This window comes from Humulus lupulus, chromosome 9, assembly GCF_963169125.1.
Source record: "Humulus lupulus chromosome 9, drHumLupu1.1, whole genome shotgun sequence".
Lineage (NCBI taxonomy): Eukaryota > Viridiplantae > Streptophyta > Magnoliopsida > Rosales > Cannabaceae > Humulus > Humulus lupulus.
Window position 1 is genome coordinate 111,658,392 of NC_084801.1, and position 20,672 is coordinate 111,679,063.

Consider the following 20,672-nt stretch of genomic DNA (forward strand, 5'->3'; position numbering starts at 1 on the left):
TCGTGAAACAACAACATGCACAAATCATGATCACTATGGCTCTCATCGGTATAACCAAATGCAGGTAAACATGAAAAGAAAGAAACATATTCCCTTTATATTTTAGAAAATTGGGCAGCATAACAACTGCATTTGAATAAAACCCAAAAATCATAACCTGCATAAATAAGTGAACAAAAATATATTTGGCACCCAGTGCCCTCAGAACAGATTAGAAAACATGCAGATTAAGTTTTCAATTTTTCAAACATTTTATAAATATCAAAATTGGAATATGTTTAATGAAATTCAATATGAGTAAAATAAGTCCAATAGTCAAGTTGAGTCCTACCTTAGAATTTTTCAATCCAAGCCCAAAGCGACGCTCTTATGCTTAACGATGATCGTAGAGTGATTTAGTCCGATTTTAACATCACGTTTTTCCTACGTGCACCAAATGAGCAAACGACTATCATCATTGCATTCCTTATTCAAAATCATGTCCAATGACATATAATATGACCATATTTAAAATTTCAAGTTTCGGAACCTCACCCACGCTGTGCACAGTAGCGGTTGGTGGCGGTACCGGAAACATCAACGAATATATGCATGGCATATATCAAAATGATCCTCTCGATGAGTACATCACGAAAGTACAGCTCCTTCGCCCAAATGACCTCCAGTGTCGCCAGAAAATGCTTCAAAAGGGGCGAAGATACCCAAAATCTCGCCGGAGAAAAATGGCGAGTTAACCGGAATGACTTAGTGGGCGACGATCCTTTCACGATGCTGATTCCAACGGTACCACCCACTCGTCGAATGGTTGTCGGAGTTCTCCGGAAAGGCAACTCAAAGTTTCGACGGCAAAACTTTGGAGTGGCCGTACAGGCGCGTCCTTGCTCCGATGGTCACCAAACTTTGGGGTTTCCGTCATCGCCAGTCGGGGAAGCTGCAGCTCTGGCGCGTGTCAGAAATGGCGCTTCGGCGGTGGTCCGACTGGTTGTGGGCGTGACTGGTTTGGAGAGAAAAAAAAGGAAAGAAAAGAGAAAGAAAAAGAGAGAAGAAGAAGAAGAGGTTTCGGGGAGAGAGAAAGAAAAAGAAGAAAAAAAATCTATATATATAATTAAATTTTTTTTCCTCCCCTTTTTGACTTTTCAACCTGAAATTTTTTCAGGTTTTACAATGATTTTCTCTCCACAACTCTTAATCAAATAGTAAAATGAATCCAAGGTTCCAAAATAAGTCCCTTGTATATTATTTATATAGAAAGTAATGAGAAATGGAATAGAAAAACTTATTTTGATTGGTCCACATGTCCATCCTTCTAATTCTCTTTCCCGTTTCTTTTCTCCTATCTCAAATCGAGCTATGAGCTCAATGACAGAGCAATTAATCTACCTTTGTTCTCATCGAGCTCCTTTTCATATATTTTTTTTTTCATAATCAAGCTACAAATAAGAGCGCATAGCAATTGTTCCGCCTTTGCACTCTTTTTTGAAATATTTTTATGCGAAGCTCGAAACTCCTTCATTCGTGCAAGGCATTGAGCTCTTCATTCATATAGAGCGCTGAGCTCCTCATTCACTCAGAGTTTTAAGCTCTTCAATGTTTGACCAAAAGTCTACATTGTTATCTTAGAGTCTAGTTAACCTTATTTTGTTGATATATGTTATCCAAAAAACAAGTACGGATGACGTGGCGAACATTTTGTACACGTGGCTAACATCTGGCATAATTCGTGTTCGACTATCGACCAGGAGTACATCTAGTATCACGATGTTCTATCTTTTCATACGACCAGTTTGGTCGTACGAATGATATACGTGGAAAAGATCTTATGTAGTTATGATAGTATCCGAAATTATCTCCCATGATTTCCTGAGTATCCGACTATTTAGGAAATCATATCTGTAACAAATTAATGTAAATCCTTCTTGAGCCTATAAATAAAGGATGAGGGCTCAAGGGAAAGGGGGCTTCTTTTTCTTTTCTTACTTTCAGATCACTTGAGATTAGAGTTATCAAACTAGTTATATTGTATTGTTCCTCCGAGGTTGTTGAAACTCATTGAACCCTAGTTCTTTGATCACTCCTTTGAGTCCTATATTAATAACAATTCAAGTGGACATAGGTTATTACCAGATTCTGGGGCCGAACCACTATAAACCCTTGTGTTCTTTATAATTTCGTCATCACATTCTTTCCAGCGTGTTTTTCCACATCAAGCAAATTTGACCCCGTGTCAGTTGGCCAAAATCAGGGTCAACATTATGGTGCTTTCATTGAGAGCTTGATACAACATCGTTGAGAAAATCAATGGCAAAACCTACCAGGAAAACTGGACAGGCGGCCGGCGCTGCACCATCTAATCCGCCTCCTCCTCCTCCCAGCGTGGCCGAGGATGAGCCACATTTGGAATTTGATGAGGAAGAAATGGACGATGCGACGCTGAAGAGTACTCTAGGGGCGTTGCACGAGGAACTGGCCAATCTGAGGGCCAGCCAGGAAAGTGCAGCCGAAAATCATGGCGCGGCAGCAACAAGAAATTGAGCGGCAACACCTGGAACTGAGTGAAAGGCAGGCGGAGATGGACCGTCGCCAGAGGGAGGCCATGGCAGCCCTCGAGGCAGCCTTACAATTGGCTAGGAATCAGGCTGCACCTGCCTCGCAGCCTTATCAACCTGCAAATGGCCCACCCCACAGGGGTCCCAATCCTAGCCCGCCTATCCATCCCTTGAGCCCCCAAAGGCCCGAGCAGCCACCGGCGCCTCAGGACGATGTCTCGCTAGGAGACCCAGAGGCACAACCTCCATCCCAAGCTGGTCGCGGCAATCCCCCACAGCAGAGGCAGAATAGGACCGGGCAGCAGCCTCGCAGTCCTAGACGGCATAGGGGCAACGAGCCAAATCCTCCGAGCAAAGGACAGCATCCTCCTGGAAACAGGAGGAACTCAGAGTTAGGCTCTACGGTCCGAGGCCCCCCACGGCATGGTAAGGCACGGGGACCTAATGACCAACGGAGACCACCCTCTAACGCTCGGGAGGTTCCAGCCCGGGAAGGTAATCGAGGGAACAATCGATCCCACCATAGCCAATCAAGATTCAGAGATGGCCATGGTTATAATGAGGCCGACTCAGGCAGAGGGAATGCCGGTCGGAGGAATGAAGAAAGAGGTGGAGGCAGGAGCCAGCCACCTCAAGATGACCAACCCGACAGACGGGACGCTGGGGGGCAGCCCAGACAAAATAACGTCTCCGACTGCCCCGGAGCTAGCGAGCAGCGGAGGAGTGACGAGGACTTGAGAGATGTAATCAACGATCGCCGCGAGTGGCACGGTGAGTACGTCCCCCCAGCACCAGAGGCCACGGCGATTCCTAGCGCTGTGCAGGCCCAGATAGATGCCCTCAACCAGGCAGTGCAGCAGCTGGTCGGGGGAAGAACATCTTACATCGACCACGATAGGAGGAAAGGCACTCCTTTCGTCCAGAGGATAGCTATGGCAGAAACTCCTAGCAAGTTTAAAATGCCTACGCTTCCAAACTTTGATGGGTATGGTGACCCGGTATCTCACGTCAACATGTTTGAGATACAAATGGACATTCAGAAAGTGTCCGAAGACACTCGATGCAGGATCTTCCCTGCAACACTTTCTGATGCCGCACATGAGTGGTTTTTTAAATACCCTCCTGCAAGTATAGTTTCCTGGGAAATGTTCGTAAAGGAGTTTTACGGACAGTTCTACGCGGGTCGTGTGCACCCGACTGAGGCAAACCAGCTGGTTGAAATACGCCAGCAAGATGGAGAACCACTGAAAGACTACGTCCAGCGCTTCATGCGAGTAGCTGCTGGAGCAAAGAAAGTGAGAGACGAAGGCAAAATGATGGCCATAACCACAAGGGTTAAGAGCCGCACGCCTCTTTGGGAAAACCTCCGAAAACATGGGGTGAGAACTACCCAGGAATTCTTGGATCGGGCTGATCGCTACATCAAGCTTGAAGATGCCATCGTCGATGAAGAGAAGCCCCCAGGCAAGGAAAGGGGGACTGCCGAGACCGCCAAAGCAACCAATGGGTCCAAGCCCAATGGCAACGGAAAAGGCAACGGGAACGGCAACGGCAATGGCAAGAATGGGGGGAAACGGCCACACAATGAGCCTTCCACCTCTGACAATAAACGAGCCAAGGGTAACCGTTATGAACCTCGGTTCACTAACTATACTGCCCTAGTTGAGTCTCGGGGAGAAGTTTATCAGGCCATGAGTTCCAGCATGCCTTATAAGAAGCCTGCCCCCATTCGAAAGGATATTTCGAAAAGAGACACTACAAAGTTCTGTCATTATCATAACGACTACGGACATGATACCAACGAATGAAACCAGCTGAAGGATGAGATCGAGTTCCTTATTAGACAAGGACACTTGAGAAGATATATACGGGCCTCGGGAAATTCCCAGCGAGAAGCTCCGGGTGGCAACGAGCAAGCACCCACGTGCCAACGCTCGCCACCTTTGCAGCTTGACCCCGTAACTGGCACGTTCCGCACCTCGCGGGAAACAACGGAAAGGCCAGAGAACGATATGCTCAGACTCTGCGCCAAGACCAGGACATCGAGATGATGACTGTGGATGACCGCGCGCCAAAAAAGACTTGATTAGAAGAGGGTGAGATAACCTTCTATGATGGCGATGCCCAACATGTCCAGTTCCCACATTCCGATCTACTGGTCGTGGATGTCCAAATGGCCAACATGATGGTGAAGAGAGTGCTGATTGATACAGGAAGTTCGGTGAATATCCTGTATAAGTCCTCGCTGGAACGCATGAAGTTGTCCGTTAAGGACCTGGAGCCCTGCAACCAAACAATATATGGCTTCTCTGGTGAGGGAATCGCCCCTGCAGGATCAATCGGACTACCAGTGACGGCAGGTACAGCGCCTGCTACTAGGACATTACTCACTACTTTTATAGTAGTCGATTGTCCTTCGGCGTACAATGCCGTCATCGGGAAGCCTATACTGGTTGATCTACGGGCCGTCACCTCTATGTGGCACTTGGCCATGAAATTCCCGACAGACACAGGGGTAGGACGCGTGTTGGGAAACCAGAGGGAGGCCAGGGAGTGCTACAATGCCTCAGTCACGAAGGCGAAGAAGGGAACATCAAAGAGCACTCCCTCAGATAGGTTGCAGATGGAAATTGATACACAAGCCCAATCCGGTGATGAAGTCACCAAATAGAGATTTTGATCCTCGCTTTGGGGATTTTGAAGAAAACGTTGGACCCGTCGAGGACCTGGAAGAGGTCCAACTTGACGAAAAAGACCCGACCAGAGTCGTGAAGGTCGGGAAAAACCTAGAACCAACCACGAAGCATGCACTGGTGGAATTTTTGCGGAAGAACCAGGAAGTCTTTGCCTGGTCGCACAAAGACATGGCTGGGATAGACCCTGCAGTTATCAGCCATGTCCTGAACATAGACAAGACTTTTCCACCCGTGCAACAAAAAAGAAGGATGCTCGATAAGGATCGATCGAGAGCCTTAAAAGAAGAAGTTGAGAGATTAAAAGAGAATGGGTTCATCAGGGTGGCATTTTATCCATCGTGGGTCTCAAATCCAGTGCTGGTTCCCAAGCCTAACGGCAAATGGCGAACCTGTGTTAATTTTACATATCTCAATAAATCCTGCCCGAAGGATTGCTTCCCACTCCCAAGGATCGACCAGTTGTTCGATGCTACTGCAGGACACGAGATCCTATCCTTCATGGATGCATATTCAGGCTACAATCAGATTAGCATGCATCCCCCTGACGAGGATCACATCAGCTTTCAGACCGATACAGACTTATAATGTTATAAAATAATGCCCTTCGGACTAAAAAACGCAGGTTCGACTTACCAGCGGTTAGTTAACCACATGTTTAAAGAATTGATCAGAGTAAACATGGAGGTGTACGTGGGTGACATGCTGGTAAAGTCGAAAAAGGCAGAAGGGCATGTGAAGGATTTGCAAGAGTGTTTCGATGTATTGAACAAGTACCATATGAAACTAAATCCTCTCAAATGTTCCTTCGGAGTTGGATCAGGAAAGTTTTTGGGGTTCATTGTTAATTCAAGAGGAATCGAAGCCAACCCCGACAAGATAAAAGCCCTGATCGACATGAAATCTCCAGAAAAGATCAAAGATGTACAAAGTCTAACTGGGAGGATTGCAGCCCTAAATAGATTTATTTCAAGGTCAACGGACAAGTGCGTCCCCTTCTTCAATCTGCTTAGGGGCAGTAAGAAATTTGAATGGACAGGAGACTGCGAGCAAGCTTTTCAGGCCTTGAAAGCCCATATGGCACAACCTCCTATTTTATCAAAGCCTATCGAAGGAGAAACTTTGTTCATCTACCTGGCGATCACCGAAGTAGCTGCCAGTGCGGTACTAGTACGAGAGGAAGAAGGCGTACAAAAAGCAGTTTACTATGTAAGCAAAAGATTGATCGGAGCAGAACTGAGGTATCCTCCCATAGAGAGGTTAGCATACTGTTTAATATTTGCCTCAAGGAAACTACGTCCTTACTTCCAAGCCCATCCCATTACAGTCTTAACTGACCAACCCCTTCGGCAAGTCCTCCAAAAACCAGAGGCGGCTGGGCGTTTATTAAAATGGGCAGTCGAATTGGGGCAGTTCGATATTACATATTCACTGCGAGCAACAGTAAAGGGACAAGTCTTGGCTGATCTTATTGCAGAGTTCATCGAGCTCCCAGACAGCGAGCAGTGCAAACAGCCTAGAGCGCCTGAGCCTCAAGATGAAGCTCCTTCGTGGAAGTTATTCGTAAATGGGTCGTCAAACGAATCTCACGCAGGGGCATGAGTGATCTTGATAACGCCAGAAGGGCATCGATTTCAATGCGCCATTAGGTTCGACTTCACCGCGTCAAATAATGAAGCCGAATACGAAGCACTCCTCGCTGGATTGAGAATGACAAAAGACATGAGCATAAAGGCGCTGAACATTTACAGTGATTTGCAGCTGGTAGTGAATCAAGTTCTAGGGGAATATCAAGCGCAAGGCCTAAAAATGGTGGCCTACTTGAATAAAACTAAAGACCTGTTAGCCCAGTTCACGAAGTATACCCTCCAGCAAATACCGTGGGATCAGAATTCGAATGCAGATGCCTTAGCTAAGCTCGCAAGCACGAAAGATGCTGACACTTTGAATATTGTGCTAGTAGAAAGATTGAGTGTGCCAAGCATACAAGCCATTGAAGCCAGTATGGAAATTCGAATGGAAGACACATGGATGGTGCCTTACTTGGAGTATCTGACAAATGGTGTGCTACCGACAGATAGAAACAAGGCCAGAACTCTTCAAAGGTAGGCTGTTAGGTATATACTGGCCGATAACATTCTATACCGAAGGGGATATTCCATGCCACTGCTCATATGCATTACACCAGAAAAAGCTAAGGAGCTAATGAAGGAAGTACATGAAGGCTTCTGCGAGGATCATGCTTGGGGGGCAAAGTTTGGCAAAAAAGATTCTAAGGCAAGGCTATTTCTGGCTGACTATGAATGAAGATTCAATGGAGTTTGTACGAAAGTGCGATAAATGTCAAAGATTTTCCAAAATCCCACGCGCAGCTCCAAATGAGTTAAAACAAATGCAGAGTCCTTGGCCTTTTGCAGTATGGGGTATAGACTTGATTGGATCCCTGCCAACGGGAAAAGGCGGAGTGAAGTACGCAGTTGTGGCAGTCGACTACTTCACCAAATGGGCCGAAGCTGAACCACTCGCTACCATAACGACCAAGAAATTTCTTGACTTTGTCATCAAGAACATTGTTTGCCGGTATGGTTTGCCTTGAAAGATTGTCTCAGACAACGGAACCCAATTTGACAGTGACTTATTCACCGACTTCTGCGAAAGGCACGAGATTATCAAAAGCTTTTCTTCAGTTGCGCATCCACAAGCGAACGGGTAGGTTGAAGCAGTGAATAAAATGCTTAAGGACACCCTGAAGAAAAGACTTGAAGACGCTAAAGGAGCATGGCCAGAACAGCTGCCTGAAGTACTCTGGTCGTATAGAACCTCGCATCGAACAGCGACAGGTCACACCCTGTTTTCCTTGGCATACGGATATGAAGCCATGTTACCTGTCGAATTAGATCCCCCCTCACATCGACGCATTACATACGACCAGGGCCAGAACAGCCAACTGATAATGGAGTCCCTAGACTCAATTGAAGAAATATGAGAAAAAGCCCAACTCTGGGTTGCGGCATATCAGCAAAATGTCGCTCGGTACTTTAACTCAAAAGTAAAAGAAAGGAAATTCAACGTCAGTGACCTGTTGCTACGACGAGTTTTCTTAAATACCCGCAACCCCACTGCTGGAGTGCTCGGACCCAACTGGGAAGGACCTTACCAAATTGAAGAAGTCCTTCATCCGGGCACCTACAAACTTGCACGCTTAAATGGAGATCTCGTTCCACGCTATTGGAACGGTGAACACCTGCGCAAGTACTACCAATAAACAGTCTTTTTTAAAGGAATGGCTTGTATTAATTTTTACTTTTTACAAGTTTCGAAAAAGGGTTAGCCACGTTGTATGGCTAATCGCTTATAAGTGTAAGATCTTCTTAAGATCACTCGTAAAGACATGTTTAGTCCATTTTTAATACGAGATTATAAGGGACTGTGCGCAGCCAGTCATTCTTGCCAAACTTTGTAAATTTATTTTTACAAGTATTTTTTGATTAGGTGTGTTGTTTTGCTGTATTATAAGTGTTTACGTTTCCTACCGAGCAGCAATGTTCGCACAGGTCGTGGTCAAGGCAAGTGACCAAGGACCTAAAAGCTCCTCGATCACTTGGGGGGCATATAAGGTACATCGATAGCAAAGCATACCAAAAGGTATGTAAACACATGAACAAAATGAGTGAAAGCATGCTACGGTACTTAGTATTTTTCAAAATCTATATTTTGTTAAATCAAACCAAAGTACTATGCTAAGTTCGGTCACACAGACAGATGTTATAGTAAATGAAAACATTATAATATTAATAAGGCAATCGTTTATACCGCGAGCATTAGTGCTTGGATGTAAATATGAAATTAAAAGGAAAATGCCTTTACACCGCGAGCAGTACTGCTCGGATGTAATTGTTCAAGTATAAGTGAAAAAGCTGCCCTCGCAGCAATAAGAGTAAATTGTCTTTACAAATAGACCCGTGGGCCATAAAAGCTAAATAAAAAATAATAATAATAAAAAATACTTCTTCTGGATTAGGAGCGCTCTGATCAGCCGGAGGACCAGCCGCAGCATCAGCAGCAGGGGTTTTGGCCTTGGCTCTCTCCTCTGCCTCCAACCGAGCAGCGCATTGTGCCATCAGCGTCCTTTGCAACCGCTTGGAGAGATAGTTAATGTTGGCCTCCCGGTTGTGCTTCCAAAAGTCATAGAAACAAAGGAAGGTGGCTTCCTTGTACTTCTTCAAAGTTTTGGCCCCGTCCTCCTCTAGCTCCTGCACTCGCCCCTCGAGCTCTCGCACCTGCTCTTCAAGCTTCTTTGCCTCATCCCTGCTGGCAGTCAGATCGAGTTTGAGTTGTTTACACTCTTGGGTGTTAAGTATAGAACTTTCCCTCCATCTGTGCCGCTCCTCGTTGGCTTTCTTCAGGGCCCCTTGACTTTCCTGAAGCTCCTGGGTGAGGGTGGCTTGGTCCTCGCATAGCTGTTCATTAAGCTTGGATAGCTCCTTGTTTTCCTCGAGCAACTTTTTCTTCTCATCCTCAAGTACTTTCTTAGCCTAAGCAAGCCTGGAGTCAAAGTTCTGTCCACAAGAAACCAACGCCCCAGCACGGCGCTAGCCAGTAGTTAAAGACAGCAGTCCCTGAAAACAAAAAACGAAAAAGTAAGGAAAAGAAGTCAGACATAAATGATGAAACAACAAAAGATGACTTACGCTGACTATCTCATTCAACCCTCTGTTGATGATTTGGTCGACCTCCATTGAGGCAGTTTCGTTGATGGCGGCCTGGCTGCTTCTGTGCTTCGAGAGCTTATATATTCTCTCCCTGGCCGACCCGACCACGAGGCTGGACAGGGAGCCTTCGGACAGGTTGTCCAAAGTCTCTTTGCCAGCGGCCCTAGAAGAGGGCTGTGGATTCTCAGGTATGGGCGTCGACTGTTCGGTGGGAGGCGGAGGTGTCATGTTTTCCTTAGAAGGGACGGCGACGGGAGTATCTTCTGTTCGAGCCCTCTTTGAAGGGGTTTTGCTGCTTTCCCCTCGAGCCCTTTTACTGTCCTTCTTCGAGATAGAAGTGGCAGCAGCAGCTTGGTAATGCTCGAAGAAGTCCTCAGAGTCCATACCTGCACAAAGGAAAATAATTCGAACAGTGAGATTAAAGGGTCACGGGAAACAGAGATCAAAGTAAAAGGATTACAAGTAAAATACCCGAGCTACACCTACTGCTCGTAGCATTATCTACTGAACTACCTAGTTCCTTGAAGAAATCTGAGTTTAAAGAAGGGGCGTTCCTAAAGTTGCCATCCCCATCAAATAGATGAGAAGGAATTGGCAGATTATTCAAAAATGAGAATGATGTACCGTTTACATCCAACGAGTCGTCAGACAGTTCGGTAGGCTCGGCAACCTTTTGTTTCCCCTTGCCCTTGGGGACCGAAGATTCCGCTGCTCGGTGGGGAACAATTGGTTCCCTGATTGTAACCCCAGTTGGCCTCCTCTGTGGAGGGGGTGCTGGAGGTTGCTACTCGGGTTCCTGCTCAGGTCCCGCATCAGCGTGGACACCACCCGCCGCGGGTTTGTTAGCTGCAGGTTGGGAGCCCCAAAGGCCAGCCAGCCTAAGGTTAGCCTCATTAATTAAGTTCTTTACACTCTTAGCAGCATTTGGCATGCTGGCTAAAAGTGCTGCCCTCGACTCCATTACTGGAGTGGGGGTCGGGCGTAACCATGGGCCTGGAACACAATGGAACAACGAAGTATTATGACGAGAAATGATTAAAGTACGAAAACCACTGGTGAAGGATTTTTTTTTACCTCCCCGAGTGAAGGCCAGATTGTCTGCGGCGATGTCGGGCGTAAGGAAGTACTCCTGATGGTACTTCCCCATGTTGGAGATGTGAGTGGTGTTGGACAAAAAGGTGCGCCCGGTCTCCTGGTGGCAGAAGTGGAAGAACCCCGTACCATCATGGTTGGGGTTGGACTTGAGGTCGAATAGAAAATTGACCTCATGTGGAGAAGGAGCTGGCCATTTTCTGAGCTTGTAGAGGATATAAAGGGCGGCCAGCATCCTATACCCATTCGGGGTGATTTGAAAGGGGGCCACCCCAAAGGAATTTGCCACTCCTTGAAAGAATGAATGAAGAGGCAGGGTGGCACCTGCCTCGATGTGGTACCTCGACCAGGCGCCGTAGGCCCCTCCTGGAAGGTTGGCTCGCTGGTCGGTTGAAGGTCTGACCAAGGTCACACCTGTCAGATTGTATTTGTTTAAGTAGTTGGTGATCATACGAAGCGTCACCAAATTAGGAGGGACGATGTGCCACTCGACAGCCGGTTGATCAGCGTGGCGAGGACGGGCACGCCTCTGGACGTCGGTCTCAGGGGCGAATTCACCTTGACCACTGGTCGAGGGAGCATCGGCAGAAGGCTGACTTGGAGAGTTAGGGGTTCCTCTTTTTCGGGCTTTGGTTTTTGTTCTGGCCATTTTCTGATTGGGAACTGGCGGACAATTTGGGCTAGGACGAGAAAAGGGGATTTATGAGATTAACGTAGATGGATTCTCTTCGCCTTCGAGCAGTTGGGCCAAGAGATCGTCTTCAATAGGTCTTTCTCCTCCCTAAGGGTCTTGCATATGAACTGCAAACAGATAATGGAGGAGATAAGACACAATCCGCGAAGTAGAGTGGCAGATTGGGATAACGTTGCTCGTGTCTAAATAACCAGCAGCATCCTAATCCTACGCTAAGTTCAACGTGGGTAGTTTGAAAAACGGATGAAAACAAAAAGGAAGTAAACTGTTTTCTGGAAGAGAACTTTTTCGACTCCTAGGGGGCGGGAAAAATTTCAGTTTTTTCACCTGGCTTAAAGGTTGAATCTTTCGTCAACCTAATGCCCCAAACCAATGATCCCAGCTATCAAACTAAAGTCCTGACCTATACAAAGCATAAAGATACACTCTTGTTGAGCAATGGACAGTTTATACCAAAAAACCCTTAAAACCCTACTCAAGAACACAGAATTCGCAAAGCATAAAAATGGCATGCATGGGTAATGGAAAGCTTAAAGAACAAAGTTCTTACCTGGCCGAAGATGGAGGTTCGGGAGAAGGTGAAAAATTTGAGTCGGAAGACCTTCGGCTAGACGTTAGACTGGTTTCAAAGCTCTATACTCTGGTGCAAGTTCTTGAAAATATTGGCAAAGATGGTGAAATAAAAATTTCTTAAAGGGGAAGAAAAGCCTACTTATAGGGGTCGAAGGGATGGCCAAAAGGCAGTAATCATCACTTCCCACTTTCGAAACGTGGGAAAGTGTATAAGCCGTCAAATTGCCTTTTTGGAAACCGAAAAGACTTGATTAGACATAATTATGTCACGGTTTTCGAAAATGCATGGGGATTGTGAGAGATCATAGAGATGTGAACGGTTGCTTCCTTAAAGTTTCTTTATTGCTGGTCGCACTAAACAAACTTGGGGGGAAAATGTTATCCCAAAAACAAGTACGGATGACGTGGCGAACATTTTGTACACGTGGCTAACATCTGGCATAATTCGTGTTCGACTATCGACCAGGAGTACATCTAGTATCACGATGTTCTATCTTTTCATACGACCAGTTTGGTCGTACGAATGATATACGTGGAAAAGATCTTATGTAGTTATGATAGTATCCGAAATTATCTCCCATGATTTCCTGAGTATCCGACTATTTAGGAAATCATATCTGTAACAAATTAATGTAAATCCTTCTTGAGCCTATAAATAAAGGATGAGGGCTCAAGGGAAAGGGGGCTTCTTTTTCTTTTCTTACTTTCAGATCACTTGAGATTAGAGTTATCAAACTAGTTATATTGTATTGTTCCTCCGAGGTTGTTGAAACTCATTGAACCCTAGTTCTTTGATCACTCCTTTGAGTCCTATATTAATAACAGTTCAAGTAGACGTAGGTTATTACCAGATTCTGGGGTCGAACCACTATAAACCCTTGTGTTCTTTATAATTTCGTCATCACATTCTTTCCAACGTGTTTTTCCACATCAAGAAAATTTGACCCCGTGTTAGTTGGCCAAAATCAGGGTCAACAATATAGAAAACAAATATTTGACTATTACTTGTTACTAGTCATTTCTTGATGTTATAGTAAATCAAACGAAGACATATACCAAAGAGATGGAATCAAGCAATTCAAAGAATCCATGATCAAGAACCGAGCAAGTTCAATCAAGTTAGAAGACCATGTAAATCAAGTGGATTCCAAGAAGACCAAAGAGATTCAAAGCAAGCATCAAATCAAATATTGAAGGCTTCAAAGTCTCAATATAAGCCAAGGGCAATAGGGTAGTAATTTACTTATTCTTGTAATTGTGATTTGCATGCATGCTTTAGATTCTAGATACAATTATGGCTCACTAACTTGTTGCAAAAGTTATTTTACACAAACAATTATTTTCCAAAATAAATAAATTAGACACTACATTATATTTATAATGGTTTGGAAACTTGTTTTATTAGAATCAGGTTTTGAAAAGTAGGATTAAAGTTGTTTTATGTTTGAAAAAACATGAGATTTTTTTGTTGCTCTCTGTGAGAAATCGGTCGATTGTTTACATCAATCGATCAATTGGTTCCCAACCGAGCGGCCAGTTTTGCTGCAAACAACATATATTCTTTGCAGATGACAATCTCATTATCGTTCAGGCATCTGAGAGATCTATACAAGCTATACAAAACATACTTTCTCTATATTCGGCATGTTCATGACATGTAAAGTTTTATTCCACTTTAATTCAATTCCAAAGATACAATTAAGGCATTCACTAATATACTAGCTCTAATTATAGATTTCAATTCATAAGTTTCCAATTTTTCAAATACATCTAAAACCAGTGTCTTTCTTTCTATGCAAATGATGAACTTTGTAAAGTCTTTATTATACTTTTCTCCAAATACCTCAAAAGATATTTTCACTTTGTATACATCCTCTCTAAATATGCAAAGGATTGATTCCATAGAAACATATATGGGTCTACCTATGTTGAGAGGTAGAAATAAGAGAGTTTTGTTTAACTCAATAAAAGATAAAGTTTGGATGAAGTTACACTTATGGCAATCAAAGCTTTTTTCTCAAGCTGGTAAAGAAATCCAACGTAAAGTTGTTATCCAAGCTATGCCAATTTATCTTATTATGTCGTGCTTTCATATACCAGAAGGATTGTGTCAAGAAGTTGAAAGACTACAAGCTCGGTTTTGGTGGGGATCTATATCTGCACAAAAGAAAATTCATTGGTGGGCATAGCATAAAATGTATAGAACAAAAAGTAAGGGAGGACTAGGATTCCTTATAATCAGGCATTACTAGCAAAACATGCTTGGAAGTTACTAATAAGTCCTTCCTCCCTTCTTGCAAAAGTGCTTAAGGCAAGATGCTATCAACATTCAAGTATAATGGATGCTAGAGAAGGTCATTACCATTCTCTAACATGGAGAAGTATGATCTAGGGTGTAACGACCCGAATTCGCTAATCGGGCTTAGGGCTTTGATTAGTGTGCCTGGAGGGCAATAAATGATTTAATATGCTTACACGTTGATTTATGTGAATATTTGATTATGAAGCATGTTTAATTGAGTTAAATGTGCATGTGGGCCCCGTCTGGATATTAGGGCCATAACTGTGATAAATGTTATATATGTGATATGTCTGTGCAGCACGATTCGAGACAGTCCTGGGGAGCGCTTAGCCAGAGAGTCACAACGGGGTTGAGATTCGGACTCGGGGTGAGTTGAGGGGTAATTTGGGTACTAGGTGTGTTATGGGATTATTGAGACATGAAAATAAATATTTGGAGATATATTTGAGGATAGAATGTCTAGGCGGGAATATTTGGGAAATTTACCATTTTGCCCTCGGGAACGTTTTGGTACCCTGAGCCTTGAGGTAACTGCATAGACTTAAGTGAATAAAACAAAATAGAGGAATAGTTCAGAAACTTTAGAAACCGACTCATACTTCCTCCCAACTGAAGATAGCTCTTACTTCTCTCTCTCTTTCACTCTCTAAGGAAAACTCAAGGGAAATCTAAGGAAAATCAACTTAAAGCTAAAGGTTTTCAGCTGGGGAAATCTAAGGGAACTTGAAGCTTGAAGATTGAGGCATAGGGGGAACTGGTTCAGAAGCTTAATTCAGTAAGAGGTAAGTTCTAATTATTAAGATTTGGTCTTGAATTTCTGCTGGTTTTGAGGATTGCATGTTGGTCAAGTTTGGTCTACTTTTGGGTGCCTTAGCTGAGTTTTGGAGTAGGATTCAATGGGGTCTTAGTGCTGTTATTGAGATGGAATGATGGTGTTAATTATCTAGGATTGTTAGTCTGGTTTTGGTGAGGATTGGCTTGAAGAAAAGGTAGAAAATTGATGAGGAATTCTGGGTTCAGAGGTGAGAGCTGCGGCCTGTGTGCGCGCGCGGCCATGGGAGGCTGAGAAGCTCACACGCGCCGCGGTGCCTGGTGGGCGCACTGCGGCCCGTGTGGGGGTCAGTGAGGTGCTAGCCTCTGTTTCGAGGCTAGCCGCGACTCTTGTGGGTGGGGTCGCGACCCTTAGTGCCCGTTTGAGTTTTTAAGGGTATTTTAGGCTTGGGAACTCAAGGGGTAAGGCTCGGGATGGATTTTATCACCCGGATTGATAGAATTCAAGGACCCGGAGGTTAGGGTTATGGCTCGAAGTTATTTATTGGATTAGAATTTGATGGATGGACATTGTTAATGTGTTGTGACTAGGGTTTCGGCGAGGCTCACGTTAGAGGGCTGTGCTCGGGGCATCAGTGCTCAGAAAGCTCGGAACTCAGGTAAGAAAACCCTTGTTCCCATAGAGCTTGTGTGCAGGGCTGAGCCCAATGTGTTTGAATGGAATTGATAAGCAGGGCCGAGCCCAATATGCTAGAACTATAGGGCGTAGCCCTTTAACTGTTTATGCTTGAATTCTGTACTTGCTTGTTATATTATGCGTGTTATTTTATGAGTGAACGACAAGAGCCGGGAACGGTGTAGACCGAGAATGGCGAAGGGCCGAGAACGGTGTTGGGCACGTTGAGTGCAAGGCCGAGAACGGCAAAGGGCCGGGAGCAGCGTTGTGCACATAGAGCACGAGCTGCCAGGGCGAGTCCCTACAAGGATACTTGGGATATCCTTATGGCGTGGTCCGCGAACCCAGGGCTTGGTAAACGCCTGGGACGGCTAGGTCGTATGTGTTTAGCCCATTGGTGGCCTGCTTATATGCTTGGTATATGTGTTGCATATGTTATCTGTTTGTGGGTTTTCTTGCTGGGCTTCGGCTCACAGATGCTCTGTGGTGCAGGTAAGGGTAAAGAGAAAGTCAACCAACCATGAGTGCAGTAGGCGTGAGGCGGCGTGTACATGTTTGGCCAGCTTGGCTGTCATAGCTAGAGGATTTTGGGAGATGCTTGTAGATAAACCTAGATTTTGTCGTCTAGTCGACTTGGATCAGTTTATATGTTGTAAATATTTCCAAACTGTATTTTGGGATCCCAACTGTAAAACTTTTATGATTTACTATGAAAATTACTAATTCTAATGTTTTTCCTTTGTTTATGGCTTAATCACACTGTTTAACCTAAAACCTTGATTAGCGAGTTGAAAGCACGTTTTAAAACTCACTTAGTAACGGCTCTAAGGTAGTAGGGCGTTACATAGGGTAGGGACCTCTTACGTACGTGATTAAGAAAACACATGGGCAATGGAAAAGATACATTGGCTTTTAGTGATTTGTGGATCCCAAGACCTCCATCCTTCCTCCCGAGTACATAATCCTCTTAGAGTCCATGATCTCATAGAAAATCCTGGTTCGTGGAACATGATACGAGTTCAACAATTTTTTAATGCTCCTAACGCCCAAAACATCTTAACCATACCTTTAACTCCACTTGATCATTCAGATTCATGGCTTTGGCACTATAAGAATCATGAGAACTATTCAGTCAAAAGTGGGTACAATCTTGCTATGATTATTGAAACTTCACTACCCTCTTCATCTGGTACAATATTATCAATGTGGTGGAAGTATTTTTGGGGAATCAAAATACCACGTAAGATTTTTCATATTGAATGGAAAGGATTCCATGAAATTCTGCCCACTCTCAAAGGCTTAAACCGATGTGATATCTCTACACAATGTTTGTCCATTATGTGGTTTTGGAGAGGATTCTAATGGACATGTTGATTTTTTGTGTCCCTTCTCCAAAGAAATATAAGATTGTTGGTATTATCCTTTCATGTCACATAGGAAAGAAGACATTTCTCTTAAGAAAATTCTACTTTATGCTTCTGAAATTCTCGAAAAAGAATCCTTTCAAAATATGCTCATTATAGCTTGGGTAATATGACTTGAGAGAAATAAAAAAAACTCATGGACAATTATCAAGACAAGGATACCAAGTGTTTTAATAGGTAACCCAATACTGCGAATCAATAAGAAGCATACAGAGAACAACAGAGCAATCCTTACAAAAATGCAAGATCTCCACATCAAAGAAGAGAAGAATGGGGGAACCGCCCCATTATCTTATTAGTGGATGCTGCAATATCTAACCAGATAGAAATCATAGGATTAAGAGAAATCATCATTTCCCCCAAAAAGGAAGTTATGAATGCTCTATCAAAGCCTTTAAAAGGTACTTAAGTGTCATTTTCTTTAAGTTAAAACTTTCTACAAGTCCCCAGCAACTAAAATATATTGGTATTTCCATAAGTGAGCATAAATGGTAAATAGTTGTATCGATTGTAGGAACCCTAATCCCTTTGGTTAAGGTTATTTTGTTGTGTGGGTGGTGGTTTTGTGCTTATTTTTATTTTCAATTCCTATGCCATACCTTTGTTTTGTTTTTAACTAAACTCTCTACTAGATTGTCATGCATGAATGTTGTCAGCTTTTCAAGTAGAAGCTATTGCACTATTGGTTGCACTCATTTGGGCTCAAAAACTTGGACTCCAGTTAGACGTTGCTTATTTTGACTCCATTTATCTTGTAATGACTATGAATAATAATACAGCCTATCAAAATGAACTGGGGATTATTTTTTCTGATATTAAAACTTTATTGTCTACTTTTTCAAGAACATCTCTGTCTCATGTTGGTCGTAAATTTAATACTGCGGCTCATGGATTGGCGAAACATGCCCTTAGGCTAGACGATGAGTTTTGCTGGTTAGAGGAAATCCTCCCTTCAATTTGTACTGATTTTCCATTACAATCTGAATAGTAATAAATTCTATTTTCGACAAAAAAGAAATGTTATATAAAATTCTAATAATAAGTATGAATTTATATTTGAAAAGATATTTAAAATAACAGATGTGTTTTTTAATGACATTAAATTCATAGTAATTATATGTATCATGGATGCTTCTCTGGCTGAAACTTTGCTAGTTAGTACATTTTTATTAATTTTATTCATAACTTTAAATCTAAGTTAATTTTGTTAATGAAATACATATTCAAATAGATAATCTTGATTATTATTAAATGATTTTTTTAAGAAAAAAATACCTAATTTCATCAATTTTTTATTTAATTAAAACATATAAATTCATATAATTATATATTTATAAGTTTTTTTTTCTTACCATGTCCTTTTTTTTATTATTAATGTTAGTAATTATATTTTATTGAAAACAAAACTCATTTTCTTTGTTTTCTTAATTTTGTGCAGTAGGCTTGGACTAATATATAGTCAATTAATGTAGAATTATATTTTCGATTGGACTACTTTTATGGATTAGCATCTCCCGTATATAAGTTTCTTCTACCCTATATATGGTAATACTTTACTTCGCCATATTTTTTTTGAATTATTTGCCGTAGTAAGTATATAGTTGAAAGTTTCCCATTTTATTTTAATAATTTTATTATTAATTTTTGAAAAAAAAACCCATTAAAGATTAAGCATTAAGTACAAGATTGTACAAGTGATAAAGTATGGAACACAACCATTCCATACCAAGTTCAATTATCTAATCCTAAAGCCACCTTAGCCAACGAATGAGCTAAAGAACTCGCTTCACAAATTACATGAGAAATGGTGACATTAGGGAAACCAAGATAACAAACCTTGAATATCTTTTACAAAGTCTCCAAGAGGAGAGAGATCTATTAAGGGGCCTTATTCTGTTCTGTTTCAGTTTTTTATTTATTTTTTACTTTATTAGAGTTAGGAGAATAGTTTGTTGTATAATTAGTTTTTTGGTTAGTTAAGTTGTTATATTAGTTATTCGGTTTAGCCTTAACCGAAGCATAGAATAGGTTTAGCCTCTTATATAAAAGGCATTCTTTGTAATTGTTCTCGGTAATTTTCTCTTCAACAATCTTGCAATAAATAGATTCTTGTTTCTTCACTTCACGATTCTGAAACTTGTTATGGTATCAGAGCAGGAAAGTTGAGCTTTCCTGATTGATTCTGGTTTCCTCTCCGACCGGCCTTCATTATCTCCGACACGGTTGCGCATTTTTCCTTTTCCGCACTTCACTTTGATCCGACTAGTGATTCTAGTTTTTCTCGTATCTTTGTTCCTTTTTTTTTTCTGGAAAATCTCAATGTCTTCAGACGAACAAGAACGCCAAACCTCCACTCCCGCATCGATTCCGACCACCATTGAAGAACAGCAAAGCTCCTCTGCTAGAACCGATCACCACATGCAGGTTCTTGCATCAAGAAGCCCAATCGAAGATCCTGCGAATCCTTATTACCTGCATTATGGCGACAACCCAGGAAATACTCTTGTATCTCAACTCCTCACTGGGCAAGACAACTACGTCACTTGGAGTAGGGCAATGCGGCTAGCTATATCGGTCGAGAACAAGCTAGGATTTCTGGACGATTCTATCTCTAAACCCTCAATCTCTGATTTGCCTCTTGATAATGCTTGGCTGCGAAATAACAATATAGTGATTTCATGGATTTTGAATTCGGTTTCAAAAGAGATTTCTTCAAGCATTCTTTATGATGAATCTGCATCTGCAATTTGGAATGATCTAAAAACACGTTTTCATCAAAGAAATGGTCCTTACATTTTTAACCTCAAGAAAGATCTGATGAATCTTAAACAAGATTCCTAATCCATAAGTCTGTATTTTACTAAGCTGAAAACAATCTGGGAAGAGTTAAACATTTACAGGCCTTCTTGTACGTGTAATGGATGCACATGTGGAGGAGTCAAAAGGCTTCAAGATCATCACAATATGGAATACATCATCTCTTTTCTTATGGGGCTGTCAAATTCGTATTCACAGATTCGTGGGAGCATATTGCTTATGGACCCTCTACCAGACATAAGCCGTGTTTTTCACCTTGTCACCCAGGAAGAAAATCAAAGAAGTTCATCCTCTTTCAGTACTGATTCTAACCAGACTATGGCTTTTGCCTTCCAAGGAGATAGACTCAACAATCAGAAAAATGACACTCAG

At 42.7% G+C, this 20,672-nt stretch overlaps 1 protein-coding gene across 1 annotated transcript; it reads left to right on the plus strand.

Annotated features, from left to right (window-relative positions):
• Nucleotides 1–19,802: 19,802 nt before the first annotated feature.
• LOC133799940 (uncharacterized) lies at nt 19,803–20,324 on the plus strand. The gene has a single exon (XM_062237928.1). The coding sequence runs from the start codon at nt 19,803–19,805 to the stop codon at nt 20,322–20,324; it is 522 nt and encodes a 173-aa protein (XP_062093912.1).
• Nucleotides 20,325–20,672: the final 348 nt, after the last annotated feature.